Source organism: Anticarsia gemmatalis, chromosome 22 (genome assembly GCF_050436995.1).
Source record: "Anticarsia gemmatalis isolate Benzon Research Colony breed Stoneville strain chromosome 22, ilAntGemm2 primary, whole genome shotgun sequence".
NCBI lineage: Eukaryota > Metazoa > Arthropoda > Insecta > Lepidoptera > Erebidae > Anticarsia > Anticarsia gemmatalis.
In genome coordinates, this window is record NC_134766.1 from 609,802 (window position 1) to 631,690 (window position 21,889).

The 21,889-nt window shown below is 35.8% G+C and overlaps 1 protein-coding gene across 1 annotated transcript; it reads right to left on the minus strand.

The window, feature by feature from the left end:
* Positions 1–851: 851 nt before the first annotated feature.
* On the minus strand, positions 852–20,969 carry LOC142982863 (protein 4.1 homolog). Its single transcript, XM_076129564.1, has 8 exons — positions 20,664–20,969; positions 6,845–6,979; positions 4,692–4,839; positions 4,262–4,378; positions 3,704–3,887; positions 3,111–3,263; positions 2,522–2,707; positions 852–2,181 (listed from the first exon to the last, which is right to left on the minus strand). Exons 2-8 carry the CDS (start codon positions 6,968–6,970, stop codon positions 2,052–2,054), a joined length of 1,044 nt encoding a protein of 347 aa, XP_075985679.1. The 5' UTR covers positions 6,971–6,979; positions 20,664–20,969; the 3' UTR covers positions 852–2,051.
* Between the last annotated feature and the right edge of the window lie 920 nt (positions 20,970–21,889).

The window sequence follows — 21,889 nt, forward strand, 5'->3', positions numbered from 1 at the left end:
TCCCACTACTGGGTAAGGATCTCCTCTCTTACGAAGGAATGGTTAGGCTTTGAGTTCAGCACGCTGGCCAAGTGTGGGTTGGGTACTTTGCATGCCCTCAAGAAATGTGTTTAACAACTTTTTACAAGACGATTCCATCACAATGATTTCCTTCACTGTTAAAACTAGTGATCATTATTTCTACAAAACCCGTAGCTTGGAAAAGTCATTGGTGTGTCATCGCGGTTTCAAACCATCGCTCATTTAGGAATGCTACCTTAAACCACTCGGCTGTCACTGCTCTAGGAACAGCCGAGTGGTTTTTGTAAATTACATCGTTTTTCTTAAGCCTTTTACATATTGTAGTGACTTGATCTATTGCAGATGACACACGGTACACTATAGTCTACATAAATTTAATAAATAGATAGTGATTCAGTACAGACTATCATCGGCGCCGGTCGCCAGTGATCTGATCATACGGACTTGGAATACTGATGTATACCCATAATGTGCCCGGTGTGGTAGTGACGTCACTGCTATGACGTCACGATGAAACCGCAGAATAAATAGACATGTTGATTCTGTGGTTTTACCACTTCTTAATATTATCATTATAATGGATAAAATTAATTAATTCAACGCGCCTAATATGACCGATCACAGCGCGAAAACTCCCGAGTGTACTTTCGGCAGGTGCGGCGCAATTAAAAAAAAACTGAAACTTTAAACTAACAATATAGTTATTATCTTCAGGATTGTGACGTGTACACTTGTACTTAAAACCCCTTCCTCGTTCAGAGGACCCTTGCCCAGCAGTAGGACAGTAACAAGTTAAAAAAACTAAAGAATAAAACAAAGTTTTATAATAAAACATTATTTTTATTAAAAATAATCTGTTTATTACAAACTACAAGATAATTAATACTAATAAAATAACAGTCATTTATACTTCCACGTGCAAAACATCAAAATAAGGCCAGCATTTTGTGCAAATTGAACGAAAGAGATACTAAAATTAATAGATTCAATTACAGATCAATTTAACAGTTTGTTAGAGAAATTACAATAAGTAAGTTGATGTATTTTTGCTTCTATTTATTATATAAAATAGGTAATTATTATTTAACACTTTCATAATAATAATGGCACTTATTTGTTTATTATTTGTTATAATAATAATTATTAGATGGTTTTGATAGTAGAGTAAGATGTTTAGTAATAGTTATATTAGCTTAATTAATTATTTATGAATTGGTATAATAATAGAGAAAACTTAGAATTATAGATAAAGATAAGAACTTTCTTCCAAATTAAGTCTGAGAGGCTTTTAAAATTTATAAATTGTCATTTGGTCGAATATTGTATTGTTTTAAAATATTAGGTTTTTTAAACTGAGGATGAAAAATATTATTAAGTATGTGAAATATAAAGGAAATAAAACTTAACTATGAATATGGTTTCCATGAATTTGGCCACAATCGGATATTATTCTATTAATTATTTCTACTTTATTCAGATTTAAATCCTAGTAGCGACATCTATTAGCTTAAAGACGAACTAACTATAAAGTTGGTACATTATACCTTAGTCTAACTCAATCGAGATTCATGTTCTTATAGCTAATTTAGAGTCTGTGAAGTTCTATATGCATTACGATACATTATAGTAACGTTAATTTTGATCGTATTTGCCACTTTTCCAGAAAAAAGTAGATTTTGTATCACAATTCGAATGAACGATTAGTTCTTGTGATACACACTAGGGGCGCTATTCAATTTTCCATTTAAAAAAACTCTCGATAGCTACTCGATATATAATAGAACATGGCAATTAACGCGAACACGCATTGTACTTTAAAATGCCTAACGTTTCGGCGCAGGTTGCACTCGCCGTGGTCATCCTGCGACCGTGCGTGCTTTATTCCCGTATTCTATTATACATTAAACATGCAACGCGAGAGTTTAAAAGTTATGAGTTACTCGATAATCGTTAGTAGTATAAACTCAACGTCATGAAACTATATCAGCTGTTTTTTTCTGTGCGGAGTGTGTGGAGTGTTGCGTGATGTGTCAGGCGCTGGCAGCCGTGGGGGGAGAGTCCTCCTGGCGCAGCTGACGCAGGGTGCGGCGGCAGGAGATGCGCCTGGAGCCGAGGCGAGCCAGGCCGGGGATGCGGTCTACTACCACCGGTGCTTCGCGTCTGAAAGAGAAGGAGAGAGTTACATACAGTGATTCTTATAAAACTCGATACTTGTGTGCTTTCATGAAGGAAGTTTAAGTTACATTTTAATTGACGACTGTTACTGTACTGGTACAATACTAAAACAAGGGATAGTCTGTAATCTTCATGGTGGGCTTTTAAAGCCAATAAAATGCCATTGGCTAAAAGTGCCGACGTATTTTGGCATAACTGGTGGCTAAATCACGAGCGTGGTTTGTAGTTTGTAGGATAATAACTACAAAGGTTACACTGCTCGTTGTCACAAGCTGATCGCGGCTTGCGAACCACACTGTTGATATAAGATGGTCCTGTTTCTTACCTAAAGAACATATGATGTTCAACGCTGCAGCGCCACAGTTTCTTGCAGGCGGTGGTGGCTCGTGTCCGGAAGCTGAGCGACGTCTCGAACTGGTCGAACTCGCCCGCGCGCAGCCGCAGCGTGAACAAGCGCTTGTTGTAGCAGATCTTTGTGATCTTCGCCCATGGGAAGCGGTTCATTAGCATACTGGAACAATGGAAGAAAGATTAAGTATAAAATATTTAATATTTCTTAAGTGGTTTCGACTTCCTACGAAAGTAATTGAAGGTTCAAAATTTAGGCAACACAGCTTTTCAGAGTGAAATGCCATTTAACAGTGCAAGAAAGTTTTGTGAAGAAACTTTAGGTATCTGCGAATTCTTGTAAAATTTTAAGAAGTAATGCGAAATTCATGAATAGTTTGTGCCAGTTGGTTAGAGCGTGATGAATTCAAGAGTATACCCCTTTATCCAATAACATTCAGTAAGTATATAAGACTAATGGCGGGCACTTATATTGACTTGTTGTTGTTATATTGACTTGTTACCCTTTAGATCCACCTTCGGTCGAGTTATGCTCATGTGTGTGACTATTAGGTGATTGTTCATACCCGTCTCTATAGACAGCGATGCCAGAATGACTGACGGCGAGCGATATATCCACGTCCTCACTGTCAGTGACCGCGTGCAGCTCGGCGCCGTACAGCGCCAGCCGCTTGGCGCTCTCCAGGTAGTTCAGCTCGGCTTCTGCTGGCGTCTGACCTCTGGAGGCAAAGACAAAACAAACGTGATTAGAGACTGGATGTCATTATATTAAAGGTTAACATTATATGAAAAGTTATTATTAGATTATAGTTATAAGGATGAATAAATAAATAAATAACAAAGTTCTACTTATAAATTTGTTGGAAGAGTATTTGATTTTTAGCCTTGAAATCAGAAATGCTTGGAGTATCGGGGAGTGATATTTTTTTGTTTTTGAGATGGTTTGAATTCTAGTTAAAATATTCGCTTACACTCTGGATAAGGATTTTTTTTAGTTTTTGCTATCTATGGTAAAAATAAGTACTTAAATGGTTTATTGCCCAATTTCGTTAGCGTTCTCAATGGAAATATGACCATGAGCATTTGTTGTGCTTTTACTTCAGTAGTGTGAACAGTTAAATCCAGTTTAAGCCCTATCTCTGTCCACGACTATACTTACTTATGTTTCTTATAAAGGTCCTCAATCTTGTTCTCGAGCTCGGGCGTGATGGCGGCGAGCGGCACGGCCCGGTACTGCGACAGCGTGGACGGCGTCAGGCTGCTCTCCTCGAAGTCGCCCAGCTCCGCCTGCAGCACGTACGACGACAGCAGCGCATACGTTATCTGAGAGCATGTGAGGCGATCTGGAAGGGGGGAAAGTAGTTTTAATAATAGTAAAGAAACTGTGGCAATTTTCTGAATGGAATTGGAAATGTTAAAGGCTTCAATATCGATTCTTGGATATTGAATAAAAGTACGAGTTTAGTGCTTTTGAAAATTGAAAGTAGGGCTAGGTATCCAATTTTAGGGTCAGCTTTAGTGAGCTTGCAATGGGAAATAAACTTTTCTTCAATAGACGAAAACTCTAGATTTAAATATGTGATATCAGAAGTCGCAATTGAAAACCTTATGACAATCAAATTGTTAGTCATCTAAAAATATTTATTTTAAATGTATGAATGGTGATAGTTTGTTATTTGACTGACGCGAAACAAAGCTATAAGCTAGGTAAACGTACTTTCAATGAGATCTCTTCTGACTGCTAGAGCTATCTGATATCTCGTAGCGTCGTCCTTTAACTCTGAAGGTTCTGGCGGATAGAACTTCACAGCGAAACGCACGTCCCATGGCTCATCTGTAATACACAAATAGCAATATAGGTATATAATTTACCTACTGATATATAAAAAGTTTATAATGATAACTTGGTTGGTTTATAGCCTGTTAAAACCAATGCCTGTGTATGTTTGTTGAAACTATAGGAAATAAAAAAATACATCATAATCTTTAAATTCTCATTTACATCGAATAAGTATTACGGTGGCAGTAAAATATTGGGAAGATCCATGGTTTCAATTTGCATTATTTTTATATTATTAGCAAAGATATTTTCGGAAGATCTCTCTTAACTCAACCTCACTTTTTATCCTCGAAGTCTTTGAACTTACTTTTGAAGGTCTTGGCGAGTCTCCTGTTGAGGTCGAGCCAGACCCTGGTGTCTCCGCGCTGCACGTACAGCATGCCGAAGTAGTCCTTCTCTATCACGTCCAGCGACTCGCAGATCTTGTCCAGAAGATCACCGCCACGGGCTTTACGCTGGAATAGGGAGAATTATATGGTATTTGTATTAAAAGCTATTGATTTCATTAATTCTCCAGGCTCAGGTTAATAGAAATATTGTAGCATTTGAAGAAATCAAAAGAAAATGTTTGATAAATTGTAATTTTAAACAGTATCTTCGTGTCTTTCTGCCGTGACTTCTCATTCTTCACGGATCAGTGACTTAAAATAGATCCCTGGTTTTTAAATCTCTTTAAGAATTAGCATGGGTCCGCGTATTGTAACATCAGAATAAACGGCTCAATATAAAATCCTTTTGTCTCATATAAGACTACTATTCTACAAACTAATTCCCATTAAAATCCCTTTAGGTTCGAACTTCGTGTTCCATCCTTTGTGTGTTATTTTATTTATTTACTTGTACTCCATTGTTTATTAGTGTTTGTTCTACAATAGAACAGTTACAACGCTGACCACGTATCCACACAGTCGGTACACTACTGTTATTTACAGTACTCGACACTGGAGAGCTCTCTAGAATATTTTATTAACTGGTCGATATACATTACTGGAATTACTCTCAATTATTTCTTTTAAGATTTACTTGTTGTGCGCTGCTGCTTCAGTTGTGGTTATGCTTAATTTGAGTAGCTCAGTTTAAAAAACCTATCTCATGAATCTGGCTATGATATAATATTATTTGTATCTTAAATTCTAACAAATAAACAAACATAACGTATAATCAAGTCAACTGCACGTTTGGCGCAGTAGTTTAAGCGGTCACCTCGCCGCAATAACCGTAGCGCCGCGTGTGGTGGGTTCGAATCCCACCCGGGACAAATCTTTGTTTGATGAGCACGAGTATTTGTTCTGAGCCTGGATGTTAATGTATCTATATAAGTATGTATTTAGAAGTATATAAGTATGTTTATCAGTTATTTGGTTACCATAGTACAAGCTCTGCTTAGTTTGGAATCAAATGACCGTGTGTGAGTTGTCCAATAATATATGTATATAATAATAATAATCAGCTGTTCTATTAGCTTTATCGTGTTGATAGATCACCACCTTTAACACCATTGTGTTTTTGTGCGATTAGCATTTGAATTATTAATTATTTTGTTCGTGACAACCGCTCTCGGATTTGAACTCGAAACCTCCAGATTGCACTTACCACCACTGCGGCACAGTACATCGCATACTTTTACTACTAACTCTGCTAAGTACACCTTTTATACAATAGTAAATTCATCCCAAACATAGCAGGTGTGGTCTAAATTCCCTACATTCTAACAGCACGTGTGTTTGTCAAGTACCGTGTGTAAGATGTCTGCTGCCCACACGAGTCGTTAACAGTCCACTGACAGGGGGCCAGCAGTGTGCCAGTAGCGGGTCGGCTTTTATTAACACTACAATTACGTAATCAAGATTTGTTGCTGGCTTAAAGGAGAGAAGGACGATTGAAAAACATTAGTTTGAGAGTTGATATTGACAGTTTTTCAAGTGGAAAATGTATTGCTGTGTACGTTTTCCTGTCGAGTCCGAGAATTTTTGTATGTGACATGAATAAAGGTCTCGATTCCTTTAGCTAAGTTAGGTTTTAGTTTTTTTTTGGAATGCAATCCGAAGGTTCTTCAATATTTTGAGCCGTGAGCTTAGTTCTAACTGCATAGGAATTATAATGTGATAATAATAGTTAAAAGTTAATGTCTTTATTTTCAACAAATTCGGATATAACAAGTGGTAACAAGAGGCAATAAAAACACTATCTATACCTAGTACTTACTTACACTATTCCAAGGAAAATGAAATTAGTAAAACGTTACCACCAATCACAGTTTCATAGCCTAAAGTTAAGTGTTGGATAACCAATCAGACAGATATTTTATATTAAAAACTACATGATAATATTCGCCGTCGAGGCAGACCTAAGAAGCACTGGCATGATGAACTTGATGCAAGCAGATAGGGTTGGAAAAAAATGGGGGAGGCCTTAGCCCAGCAGTGGGACAGTACAGGCTAACAAAAAAAAAATACTCACATCAATGTCGATGGTGATGTGTTCAGCGTCCATGAGCTCGACCCGCACTCGCCGTGTGTTGTTGCGTCCGCGCCGCGCCATGTTCTCGTCGGACGAGTGCGCCAGCCGGCGGAGACTCTCACGCATCGTACAACACTGCAACACGGATTAATTGATTGTTTACTGATTGGACTGATTGTTAAAGACTAGTGCCCAGTATCTGAGGCACGTTTAGCGGTAGTTTTTCTATTCAATAGCGTTTAAGCTCATATAAACATGACAGTTTGACATCAAAACATGAAGACAACCGAGGGTATATGCTGCCGGCGAGTTTGGCCGAGTGAGATTTTCTGGGGCAAAAACATAAGATACAACAAAAGTCCGGATATAATGAATTACCCTACAAAAACGATACAGCTATTTTGGGAGAAGGATAGACATTCACATTGAAATTATTATTAGTAAGTATACTCGCAGGACAAATGAACTCTTGCACAGATAACTGATATTATAAATAGTAATTATCTTTACTCTCACGTCTTGTCTCAGTTGAAAAGTTGCTTTTTGTTTGTTTCAAGTCAAGGCAAAATAATTTTGCCTTCAAAAATATTATGTTTGTTTGTTCGTCGTATGGTTAGTGGTCAACCTAGTGTCAAAGTTGTTCAAGCCGCCCGAGAGGCCTTTGACGTGGCTTAACTACTGTTATCTTAGTAGACAACAACCAGGACCGACTTTTAACGTGCTCTCCAAACACGGAGACGCTCGGTTCAAATACCACTATGCGGTCACCCATCTATGGAATGACCGCGCTAATGGTTGCTTCACCCACAGATCGTTTACCGACCGGTGAGCGCAAAATGTAGTATTTTGGTTTTAAACGCGATTTTTTTTATTTTGTATCATACAAATTTTTGCCACTTCACATTTCTGAATGATTTTTTGCCTATATCTGTGATTGCAATCAATAAGAGCCAAGTGTTAGTTAACTACATGGCAGTGCGTAATACTAAACAATCACGTGTTCACAGTCTCACGCTATGAAAGTTCCTAGAAAGTGCTCAGTATTGAGTACTGTGGTACTAGGGAACATGTGATACCTCGTGTGACTAATGACTTTGTCGGCTAGAAACTATTTTAAAACATAAGTGATTGAGGTATAATGATAATAAGTTAATTATTGTCCCACTGCTTTACAAAGCTCGCCTTTAGAGATAAGGGATACTTTACCTAGCTGGCCAAGCTTTATAATTCCTTAAGAACTGTTTTAAAGAACTCCCATACATGCAAGGTTTCTAAATTGTATTTTTATTGACAACTAAATAAAATGATTGTTATCCAAAGAATGAATATCATTAACACACGGTCATTTGATTCCCAACAAAGCAGAGCTTACAATATGGTAACCAAGTATCTGATAAGCATACCTGTGTTCGTCTAAATACATACTTATAAAGATACATTAACAACCAGGCTCCGAGCAGACACTTGTGCTCATCACACAAATATTTAATTTTGTCCCGGGCGGGAACCAAACCAACTACACGTGGAGCTGCGGTCATTCCGGCGACCATGTTGACCACTACGCCAAACGACAGACTCCATTACGCCAAACGATACACACAACTTCAAAAAGTCATTGGTGGTGTTGTTAAAAAATTGCGATAAAATCTTTTAAACAGTTTTAACCGATACTGATCTATTTTTTGTAAAAACTAACAGTAACTGTAATGGATTACGTCAGCTACTGTACTATGAAATAATCTTCTACTTCGTGACTGAGTTTGTTTTCTGTAAAACAATTTGAAAAAAACAACAAAGTATGTAAAAAAGTGTATTGCTAGATGATCGCAACATTTTTTTTTCAATTGAATAGAAAGTCATGAACCTAAGACTTGTAATAACTAGAACCTTCATAAACTAAAAACATCGAGTTCTTTCATAAAGAAGGAAGAATAAGTTTGTAAAGTTTGAGTGTGACATTTCAAAGCTATGTGTGTATTAGAAATTATTATCACTTGTTCCAATGATGAAGAAAAAAAAACAGCTTAAAACACCATTGCATGCCTTAGAGGTCTTTAGAACAATTCTTGAAGATATGCAAAGTCCTAGACCCGCACTTACCCAGCATGGTGAGATCAAGGTCTAACTCCTCATTAGGGAGAAGACCCGTGCCTTGCAGTAGAACATTAATGGGTAAATTGATTGCATCTAAATCTTTATCTGCCTCATAGCACGTGCAGAAAAATGATTACTTCAGATCAGTCGCAATCGTCTGAGACTAGTGAAAGCACATCAGGTCACAGCGCGTGACGGAACAGCTTGTCTGATCAAGCGGAACTACAAGTAACTGGACAAATTATACAGGGAGAGGGTCTTTCATGTGCTTGTCTTTGAACTGATTATTATTCATTCTTAACTGCTTCTGTGTGTGGGTTTGAATCCCGGTTCGAGCAGATTATATCGCAATATATGAGGTGTATATGAGGTGGGTTAAGTAACAAGTATGAGGGGTTGTGAAGGTCCGATAGGCCGGTGAGACTGGAAGGCGACTCCAACGTAGTTGGAAGAAAGGCTAAGCTTAATTTTATTATTTCGAAATAAAAATCGAGGCTCGGAAACATGCCCGATATATTATGATAATAGGCTCGCCCCGTATTCGGACTAACGTAATTGGCGAAACATAAATCTAGTTCATATCTAAATGAGCAATTCTATCAGTAGACTCACTGTAATGTAAATCAATTTTGCGTCTCTGTACAGATGATCAGCCAGCTCTGGTCAATTAAGATTACAACCACACCGTGGATGTGGTTTAACCAACACCGACACTTTTAAACGAAAATTTTATTTAAGTCACACAATAATATAATCTTTTCTTTAAGCGAATTAACGTCTCACAAAATATTTAACACATTCAAAAGAGATCTGTAAAGAATTTTCATTGAATTCTTAAGTAGGTACTTGGTAGTGTAAACATTGAGTGTAATAAATCACTAGATACAACGTTGATGTAATTCTCATTGTTTTGCTACAATCTCAGTGTGCTCGCTCAGTTCGGGCCTTCTGCCAACTATGAGATGTTATTCCACTTCTGCAAGTGAAATATGGATTTAATTGTGATCTTTACAGACTCACAACATACCTAGTCAAAATATTTAGAATAGTTCTAATAATATGTATTAAATTAAATTGAATAGAAGTTTAATTTGTAGATAGTATACGAGTTTAACATTCTTAATAAAAATTAAGAATGTATATTTTTCCCAGATTTTCCGCAAAAACTCTTGGTTATTTCGTTTTTACCTGTTGAATTAGTGGAACTATTAATTAATTTTAGATTCATCTTCAAACATATTTTTTTCATACTTACTATCAATTATTGTTTTATCAATAAAAAAATTTATAACTAAGAAACTAATTTCGTAACAATTCTTATAGTAACTACCATCAAGACGTTACGAAAACGCAAACATTTTCGTCAAAATTAAATTTCCGCTCCCTAAGAACCGACGAAAGACCGAAGAAATCGTATCATAACGGTGTACTAAAATGACTTGTAAACTGTACAGAAATTCATACAATAAGGGCTTGATACCTTCTTGAATCTGTCCTGAATAAAACCAGTTGTTTTGTTTTGAGTCCAAGCTGAGACGCCGGGGAATTTGGCAAGAAACGAGTTTAATAACTCAACTCGGATACTATTGACAGATTGAGAACTGGCTGGGTGAATGGAAGAGTTTTAAGGGTTTATCTTTGATTGTTCGTGGTTCAAATCTTCAGGAGTAAGTTTAAATAGGATTTTTTTAATAAATCTTGCCTCGTTTTTGTTTTCGACTAGGTTGCTGCCATTGACGTTTAACTTCAGAATTTCCCCATACATTTAAGATTTTCGAAGGGAATCGACGTTAGGCAGGCTCCGGGTTGTAAAAGCATCAGCCAAAACCCTTGATAGCATGTTTTAGAAGGAAACCATGCTGTGCGGCCTCTTCTTAATGTGGGATAAGGACAAGGCAAAGAAGATCTAACAATACATGCGAAAGTTAGTTAGGTTTTATTGATACTCTTTAACGCAAAATCCCCAGAATTTTAATAAAATTTCAGCAGAGAGGTAGTTTATAACCTGAATTTTACCAGTTACCCTGGAAAATCTTTTCACTCACGCTTTCCACATTTTACATTGTAGAAAGTTATCAGCGGAACCGATAAACAAACATAATATATTTCGTATCAACAATTACTCCATATAATTTACACAGTATACCTCACAGGTTTGCGCATGACCTAGAACTACATAGTACTCGTAGTTAAGACCTAGATCCCGCTGAACGTGCTAGGAAGGCGTGTAGCAGCTAGATTTTGATTGAAGCAAGATTGGGTCAATGAGATGGACGACACGCGAGAGGGCAGCTGTTTCGTGTGATCTTGACAGAGATTCACTGTTGAGATAGAGTCGCGATACAAATTGGGTAGTTAAGTTAGTAATAGTATTAGTAGTAGTAGTTACTGGGTTAATGAAAAAAATATTAAACTTGTACTCTTAAACGGTTCATCCAAAATGCTCACGCTGTGCAATTTGAAATTGTAATTATTGCAGACTGATTTTTTTCTTAGACACTCATTTAATACCAACGAAAATAAGACACCGAGTTGTCACTATGTCATATTTCTATATTAAAATGTGTTTTTGACATTTCTTAAATAGTAGGTAGCTGATTCGATTGGTATTCAAGTACCGTATTATTTATTCTGATATCTTACTTCAGTTAAATTTTTACATTAATATATTTATTTTGGCTTTGTAAAAATAGCACTGAGGAAAAGTAAAGTAAAAAACGCCACCTGCAACAATTCCAAAAAAAACTGTGTTTTTGGTTTAAATTCACAATTTTTTTCCTAATTATAAAAAAATAATTGATTAATGTTAAAGTCACCTCAAATACAGATCTGTGTCATATTTATCCTCCTAAGAGACAAATAAACACGTCTACATTATTTAATTACCCTCTTAATTTTGCTGCGACTACAGCACCCTTGGGAATAACAAGAAAAGGGATAACTTTCTCGGATGTTGTGTACTAAATCTATACTAATGTATACGTAACTTCCCGTGACCAGAATGCTGGCATTTTCTTGGGACAAAGGTTAAGCATTGCCATACAACGTGGCAATGCTGCCAGCATTCTGGGAACGTTCCCGATAGACAGCGATGTGGAGGAGTACTACGACGCGTAGCGCGCTTCCTTTCTTTTATATTCTTAATGTTTTTTTTTATATATTTGTTTCTTTTTCGTCAATGTGTATATATAGTTTTAATTTTAATAATTTAATGTAAATATTTTGTTTTATAAGTTTTGTATTGTATAATATGTAGTAAATACTAATATTATAAAGCTGAAGAGTTTGTTTGTTTGTTTGATTGTTTGTTTGTTTGTTTGAACGCGCTAATCTCGGAAACTACTGGTCCGATTTGAAAAATTCTTTCGGTGTTAGATAGCCCATTTATCGAGGAAGGCTATAGGATATATATCATCACGCTACGACCAATAGGAGCAGAGTAACAGTGAAAAATGTTACAAAAACGGGGAAAATTATGATTATCTAAAGTGACGCAAGCGAAGTTGCGCGGGTCAGCTAGTGACTGATAAATTGTCAACAGATACTTAAAAGATAGTTAATAATAGCCTAGTCTGTTAAATGGTTATATTTGATTCCTGGGTCAGGCGATATGTATTACTTCCAGAAAATTACCCGATACAAAAAGACGACTACTTAGTGCAATACTTATTACTTTGATCAAACACTTCGGTGTCTTTACCTAACAATAGATAGCAAGCAAATTCAGCGCATTTCTGTTCTACAGCTGGGTAAAGGTCTAAAAATAATTCAAGGCAAATAATACTTACTTTGAACACGAACAAGAATTACCTACTGAACTTTCAAATCTGCGTATACGCACAGCACTCTAGAATTTATGCGCCAAATGTGTTATCCCACTGTTACATACAGTTTGATGTATGAACAATAAACATAAACGTCTTGTTCGTCTTCAAACACTCCCCAACAGAAAATAACACGCGTAACATAGATTTTATATCGCTTTTCATCTTCAATAACACAGTGTAAAGTTGTAGACTTGTAGACAATAACAAACAATACTGTTTTCTTACGAAATTTACGTCAGAAGTAGCCATGGAGAACGTTATCCTCGATTTGTGTTTTAAAAACAAATATATATTTGTTTTTCAAATGCGTAAGGTGCCAGTACTCGTAGCTAGCAATCCATTATGATAAGATATGAATTGGGTGAGGGAAGTTTGTAAGAATCGTACTAAATGACGTTCATTGGTTTCTGCCTACCCCTATGGGAAAAAATTACGATATACTACTGCTGATCACGATACCGCCGATCATGATGTTGCGGGTTCGATTCCTGAGTCGGGCGATGGGCTATAATTAAACTTTTCTTATTGATTCGTAAGGATATTCTTAATAGTAGTCCAGAATCTGGTAACGTGCCCGGTATATATTATGCCAATAGGCTCCCGACTCTTCTATTACTTTGGGATTAACTTTGTTAATGGTGATACGTTGGTGTATTTCATAAACTTCTGTACAGTTATAAATAGAGTAAAAACGTATTATTCCATTCCGTTAAGTTATGTAGCTGATTGAAGACAGCACGCGAAGAGTTTCCGCATCTTTACGTATTGCTGCACGATTTTACTGCTTTAAAATATATGTAAGTATGGGATTTTTCATGTAGGTTATGTACGTAGGACCTCTTTTTAACCCATAATCGTCCCACTGCTGGGCAAGGGTCTCATCCCGAACAAGGAAGGGTTAGGTCCTGAATACGCTCAGGCCTTCACAGAAGCTACTATTTATAAACAATATATATGTTGCTAATAAAATAGCAGCACTAAACAAACTATTACCATTAAATTCCACGTTTTTTGTTGCTTTTTAGACTCCTCCATTTTGTTTTTAAATTGATAAAAAAGCACAGAAAAACACTTTTCCTTTTTCCAATAATCTGTCACTAAGTATAAACGATTACTCTGTCCGATTTTTTTAAGCGTAACAAAATACAAATTTAAACATATCTTATAACTACAAGTCACTTTTACAACTCTTCACTTTACTATTTTAAACTATACTAAAGTAAATACTTCAAAGATAAGAGTGAACGCATTAGCAGTTAAAATTAACCAATATTATTAACTTTAATTAACTTAATCTTTACTCATTAGTTAAACAATAAGTTTGGTAATATTTGTAATCAAATCAAGGTAACTTTGTGGGCTAAGTGCGAGCTGTTGAGAAATGCTAATGGCCCTTTGACATTTGTGTTTAAATATTTACTTGCACATAATGCTATGCAATACAGTGACCTAAAATATATACCCTCTTATTCATAAACACACTATAAACCTATTTTAGTTAAAACATTACTAAAATATGTTTTCTCTTTTTCATTTCGCTAAGGAGTGAAAGAAACAAAACACTTTTTAAGCCGTCAAGCCACTAAACAGCTACGAAGGTCCTGGGTTCGATTCCCATACCAGTGCGATTTATCTTTTTGTCTTAAACAATCCTCGGTGAATTTGTCATTTTAATTCTTTTGATTGAGAGCTGTTAATAAAACTTGCTCGATTCTGTACAGTCGGTAGTTTCGCGTATCGAGAAGTTAACACTTAAAATGTACTGCAAATATAGTTTCTACGAGCCCGCTAGAGACGCTGAACCGATTGTCATACATTTTTTTCGATAGCTAGCCGATTGTCGGTAGCCGATACGGGTAGAGAATTGCGGTACAGTTAATCATGCATTTAGTTAATTTTGAGAAGCAAACATTGAAAATTCGTTATGGGTCTCTAAAAATAACTCGTTTTAACTTGTAGCTTTGTACTAAATATAACAATATATGGTAATTAAACATACCATTACATATTATTGTTAATTTGCATCTGTTTACACAAAAGCGTGTCAAATCATTAACTTTTAAGTTTTGACATTGAATATTAATTAGTTTACTCACTCATTTTAATGTTAATACCTCTTGAAATAGTTGTTAAAGGTGTTCAAAGACCACAACCCACATTTGGGCAGCGTAGTGGACTCTGGGAATAACCTGTCTCTCACTCCGGGAGTATGCTACCTTGCCTCCTAGTGCAGTATAATATAATATTTTATTTATGCATAGGTACTTTCTTTTTAATATTATTAATGCTAAAGTCGATATTATGTCTGTCTGTGATTCTTTTATGAATAAACCGCTGAACTGATTTCGATGGAATTTAGCGTGGAGAATGGAGATAGTTGCATATCCGGGATGAAATATTGGCATATTTTTGGAAAGATCTTTATATGCTAAATTCGTTAAAATTTTGCGCAGAAATACTAGTATATCTGGGGTTAATTTTGGTCAGTTTAACAAGATTAGCTCCCTTAGGGACTGAAATAGGGTAGCTAACATTATTAGGCAAGCGAAGCGGGTTTGCCAGTGCATTACAAATCACTATCCAAACTGAATTACAGTTTGACGGCTATTCCAAACATCTAGATTTATTTACCAAATGAAATATGGCGGCGTAATGAACTGTCAGTGGGGCATTAAAATGGCGGCATTTTACAAGCAATCAAATGAAATAGGCCATTGCTAATGGAAGACAAAGAGTATGTTATTTATGTTTACTTTGTTACTAGGTTTACTGTGTAAGCATGTGGAAATTAACTCGTAAATGACAGAAATAAAACATACTGTGATTTTGAAAAGCATGTTAATAATTCACTGTTTATAGACTACTTACTATAAATTCTATATAATTTACCTATTTCAAGTCCAAAAACCTCCTAGTAGTTACCTAGCCTAGTTATCTAAAAAATACTGGCTTTTGCCCACGATTTATTTCGCGTGAATAGATTTCCCAGGGTAGAAACTAACCTTTATGGTGATACAGATTATAAATAAGTTTTATGAGGGCCAAATTTCATGAAATCAGTTTAATAGTTTTGGCGTGATTTTGTGACAAAGATTTATCCAGAATACATACATTCATACATGAAATCACGTCTTTTTACATAGAGGCAGTCAGAGACCAAAGAACACCACATGCTACGATCTCTACAAACTTCCCTTCCTTCATGAGTAACATTCAAAATTTCGCATTCATAATATATCATTAGCTATAGGTAACTATAATGTAGATGAATCAATAAGCATAGTTCCTATAATCTCATGAGACCCATCTCAGAGCGAATGACGGCTGTCCTTAATCCACAATTAAGCAAGCTATGAGACATAATTCGTTGCTATATGATCCTGCGGCCAGCGTGGTTTCGTCACGTCTCACTATATTGTATGAAGGGCAAGATTATAACAAACAATCCTAAGATTATTCACCTTGGGAGGTTCTTTCTTAGTCCAAATGTTAGCTAGCTTCTTATTTAGATTCGATTACAGATAGTTATCTTTAAATTATTCTCGTAATTGACCGTTGCAAATTATAATACAGGCTTGCATGTTACACTGGGTTCTATTGGACAAATATCTAAAGAACTTTGACCATCTATGAAAATTATCGGCAAAAAATTGATCAAGCTTAGATTTGGCATGAAAAATAATGTAGGTACTAGGTAGAAATGCTTGTAATTAATTAAACATTTAGAAAAAAATTCAAAACGATGAATTTACAAAAAATATTCAGGTAATTTCTAAACAAACTGTACCTGCAGAAATATTAAACTATATCTCTTATGGTCTTAATCAAAGCTTGCACTCTCTACGTTTTCCTGCCATGTGGTTTCGTCACGCTAGCCCTCAGAGGGAGAGGCACATATCACTTACACCTACCTCACTATCTATCGCGGTCGCCGGCCGACTTTTCACGGAGATTTACGAGCACTTCCGATGATAATACGCGACCTGCGTAGATATGGCGACTTACGAGATAAGGGCTTTAAGCTTACCTACTGCTAAAGCTGGTACTTCCTGTAAACTGTCAATGGTAAAGCTCTATTACGATAGACTTTTTAAAGAGGAATGTCAAGAAAAGTAGAATATAGACCCTTTTCTTTGAAATAGTCGGTATAATCAGACGACGTAGAAAAAAGCTCGGTTTATAGTTACTATATACATTTTCCAAGGCATATTGGTTGTCTGTATACGCATAACCACTGTGAATTATCCACGTGAATACTTTCGAGCAGTTTCACAACTCGGTATTCAAACCTAGTAACCTAGTAGTAGGTACTAGGTACTACCTCTAGAGTAGTACCTCTTGACAACCACTGTTTTTATAATGAAATACTAAATGAATACAGCCTACAACAAAATATAGTCTATTTTTATAGACTTTTCGAACAACAGAAACCTCTGATCTTCCGGCAAATTGCTCTGATTCTCCACGCTTTCAAACGCCTCTACGGAAATTCATCTTAGAATCGATTCATCGCAACAAATTTGCAAACGATTTGGACATTGACCAAATCTCATTCGTTTCAGCTCACGCGAGTAATGTGAATAAATGCGAATAACAATGTTGTAGCGTGTTATTATATGTTACTCTTTGACCAAGAGCCATGCGTGATTGGGAATTGCACTTCCTCTCATTTCTACTGGTACCAGATATACTCGTTTTGTTTGCTATTCTTTCATGTTTAAACTACTTAACGTATTTCATAAATATTTGGCATGGAAGTCGTAAAATATCCCCTGTCAAACACAGGCTGTTTTTTCAAATATCACACCCTAAATGGCTGGAATAGCTAGTCTTAAAAAATCTTTTCTAAGTCATATTTTTCATTACTGAAAATCATCCTGGTAAGCCTTGGATAAGCTCATGAGCTGTTACTATCTCACTCTCATCACCTTGTCTGTCCTGTCTTCAGCTTGTCAAAGAAAATCAAAAGCGCGATATTGTACACTCAGTTCCGGCTATCGAGTAGCCAGAGCGTTTAAATACATGAAAACTTGCGGGATACGGTTATGACGTTGAACAGTTTTTCATTAAGGATTTCCACTTCTCTATAGATAGTCAGTAGTGGAATCTGAGAAGAATTTTTTATAGCGTCAGACCATCAGGTAGTAGAGATGTACAAATATTTATATGTTTTGACTGACTGCTATGAAAGATGAAAAGCGTAATAAAATCAATGGTATAAAGCTTGAAGTTTATGTTTATTGTTCTTCCATTAGCTTGTCCATAAATAGAGAATATCAAAACACATTTAGCACTCACCATCAAACGTCTGTGCCCTAGTGAGTTTAAATTTAGCAAGTGAATTTAAGCCTCAGGGTAAGGAATAATCGAAGTCGAACTATAAAATCTTCTGCATAATATAAAGCAGACCTGGAGTCTAGATCGGTAGTAATAACAAACAATTTTTTGTAATGCTTCTTCCGTACTATAAGTAAATATTGTATCTTGTGGGACTCCTAAACAATTCACAAAAGCTACACCAGACTATGATTAAGTTCCCAACTGTTTGTTTGTTCGCAATAAACTCAAAATCTACTGAACAGATTGTCATACGGTTTTCACCAATAAATAGAGCGATTCTCTAGACGGTTTAGGTGTATAATTTGTCAAGTTTTGTTCAAAATAAACGTTTTAGACCGGGGAAAACCAGGACTAATCCTTAGTAAATATTTATTTTGTATCCTTGAGTTTATGTGCTTTTCCAAGTAGGTACCCAAATAAACTGTTTTGCAAAATGAATTACAGATTTTAATAGATTTTGCTTCGATATAACAAATAATGCAAGTTTATCGATAGTTTCTATGTACGAGTCGAGTAGTAAATCATTGTAGATTATTGTAAGGTATCAAGTAATGCGATTTAATCTAACATGACCTATATTCACCTACTATAAAGTTATTTACTAACCAGCGATCGTGCATCATGATAAATTCCATCCAATGGTACTTTTACCTACGTGCTAAGAAGAACTATTCTGAAGGCTCTAAAACAGGTTAAAAGTTGATAATTTGCTTTTAATAACAACTAAAGTTTATCGGTTCGTCCACGAGTTAAAACATCTTGCTATAAATTTTAAAAAAGCCATCCAAGTTATGTTGGGATCCGCATACTCTTAGCGTTGCGTGCCCACAGCCAGCCCAACAGGATTAACATAGTGACATGTATGAAGCAACTGTCCTAAACGTCCAGATTATTCATTGAGAAGAGGTGTAAGTATATAAATAAATAATAAATAATAAATAAATATCATTGGACAACTCTCACACGGTCATTTGATTCCAAACTAAGCAGAGCTTGTACTATGGTAACCAAATAACTGATAAACATACTTATATACTTCTAAATACATACTTATATAGATAAATTGACATCCAGGCTCAGAACAAATACTCGTGCTCATCACACAAAGATTTGTCCCGGGTGGGATTCGAACCCACCACACGCGGCGCTACGGTTGTTGCGGCGAGGTGACCGCTTAAACCACTGCGCCAAACGTGCAGTTTGTATGTCTCATCCATCCATAAACAATCAGTGGGTTAAGTCAATATTGGCGCGGACATTTCATAGAGTGGTATTTTTAATAGTTGGACGTCTTCATGTGTCAAATTATGCGTTAAATGTCGGTTCCAGTCATGCAATTCTCTATAGTCAATACTATCGAGTACCAAAAGTTTGACATTTAAAATGTACTGCAAAAATAGTTCCTATGGCATCCATTACAGGCGTTGATCAGATTTTCTAATGATATTTCTCGATAGATAACCGATTGTTGACAATCGATACAGGTGGAGATTCCCATGCCGCATAAATGTTTTTTTTATCCACAGCCTGCTGTAAAACCCTGGATGGTATCTTTGAAACATCGCTGCTTTTCTTCTAAATTTAGGAGTCAATAAATTAGGCATGTCAAATGCGTAACTAAGTTAATACCTAGTTACGCATTTAACAAGTATGCCTATAGTCTACTAGTCCGGTTTTAACTTTAAATATGTCGAACACATGCATGACATAGCAACGTACGTAAATCAAACGACTTAACGTGACGTCATGTAAATATTATACTGACACAACGTAGACCCTGCCTTCATACCACAGTTAAAATAGTCTACCCAGTCCGGAATGTGCAAATTGTGACTCACTTACGATCTAAAAATAAACAATTCATATGCATTCCCTCGTTTGCGGCTAATAACAGCAATTTGTAAGATAGGAATACTCAGGTAGCATCGATTGAGTAGGCTGTAGGACTCCATCATTGCTATTCTACAAACTTAAAAATTATCATACACAATGCTAAATTAAAATAAACTTTAACGCATAACTCTATGGTTCAAAATTGTTCATTAATTTTACTCAGCCGCATTCCAAGAATTGGCGGCAAAACGTGCAGTTTTTTTTTCTTTTTAGGGTCCCAACTCAGACAGCCTATAGCGTTGTTAAAAATAAGAATCAGGTTTTAAAACGTGGAACAAATGTTTTTGTTCGTTTTGTGGTGTACTAATATCAATTTAATTGCATGTAAATTATAGGTGATGTGTTTATGTATGCATGAGAGAGCACGTTTTAAATTCTTGCATTCATCATTATCAAACTCATAAATGACGAAACCTTTATACCTCAGTAGTTAACATTGAATTCTAATAAGAATCTTGTTATAAACAATTTTAAATGTAAATAAGTCAGTAGCTAAAATATTTAAAGGGCGAAACGTGAATTATTAGAACAATAGAGTGCATCTCCGACTGCAATTAACGGAGTTATGCAAGAAAGTAAGCAGCTAGGCTCGTGTCACGATGCAGTGTGACTCTGCGGTCAACGCCTCCCAGAGTAGTCATACAACTTTTTACAATAAACATTACCTTAAAATATTAACAATGTCCAACAAAAAAATACTTCAAGTACACGACTGCTGAAACTTCGATCAAAAAGTTCGATTGGTATGCAAACTTTTTTAAACAAAAACAAAACACTATAATTAAAAAAAAAAAACAAAAGTCTTCACTCAGTCCACAAACAATTTTTTAAGGTTTTCTTAATGTAGCCCAAGGCATATTTTAATTTATAAAAATAGTTTTTTTATCGATGAATAACTTATTAAAATCAACAATCGCGCAGGCGTTATTATCGAGCGCTATCCCGGCCGGCGCGCGGCGGCAAACTAGTTTCGTTCGCTTGCTTGGTTTCCCACCGCTGCACTCGCATTTCTCTGGTGCTAGAAAGAAAGGTCTATTCTCCTCTCTTTCTAAAGCTTTTTACGTCATTATTTTGTGGTCTCAAGTTGTTTTATCGGGTTGATATTGACACTGATTCCCGGTAAGAAAGAATGCGTGAATTGATTTAGTATGCACGTAACGTAAGAACAATCGTAGTTCACTGCTGTTAACTTTATGTTAATGAGTTAACATTGTGGTTCTAATAATACGTCAAAGAGACTTGTTGGGCAATATAAATCGAGCATGACTGGACTGGACGTATTGAATTATTTATTAAAGAAACTATGTAGTTAGTTAGTTAGGGTACGTTAGGGCCACCGCCTTAGTTCAGGGTTACAATTACTTTAAAACAATGGATTGCATTTTCAGGCTCAGTATTGCAGTTAACATAACATTTATAAGTAAAACAATTCGTATTTGCATAAAAGTGATTGGTGTTACAGGTTCAGTTTCCTAACCAGAAGAATATGACCTTACTTGCATTTTTAACATATAAAAACTGGTCTTTTATAATTTATAACGTTACAAAATATCAATTTTGAAATTTGAACTTTTAAAATAAGGAGACACTCCATGGTTCAACGCGATGATTGATTCATTAGCACTTAAGAGGTCACAAGTTCAAATCCTCCATTCAAATTAGACGCGTTCCAGATAAACATTTGCAATGTTAAGCTTAAAATGAGCTTTCCATAAAAACATTTATACCTATTTAAATTTATAACCTTTCTACAAAATTAAAGACTAAAATTATTTGTTTTGTTCCTAATGTTTGACAAGGTATACTTAAAATAAATTGTAGTCAAAAATAAACAAATGGTCCAAATTATAATGTAATGCTAACTACTAATGTTATATTTAACCTGAAACGC

Coding starts and splice junctions, on each gene's coding strand:
- LOC142982863 (XM_076129564.1), bottom strand. CDS start 6,970: ATGCGTGAGAGTCTCCGCCGGCTGGCGCACTCGTCCGACGAGAACATG. Junction 3,264..3,703: donor GACCTTTATAAGAAACATAA/GTAAGTATAGTC, acceptor CTTTGCCTCCAG/AGGTCAGACGCCAGCAGAAG. Junction 2,182..2,521: donor GAACATCATATGTTCTTTAG/GTAAGAAACAGG, acceptor CTTCTCTTTCAG/ACGCGAAGCACCGGTGGTAG.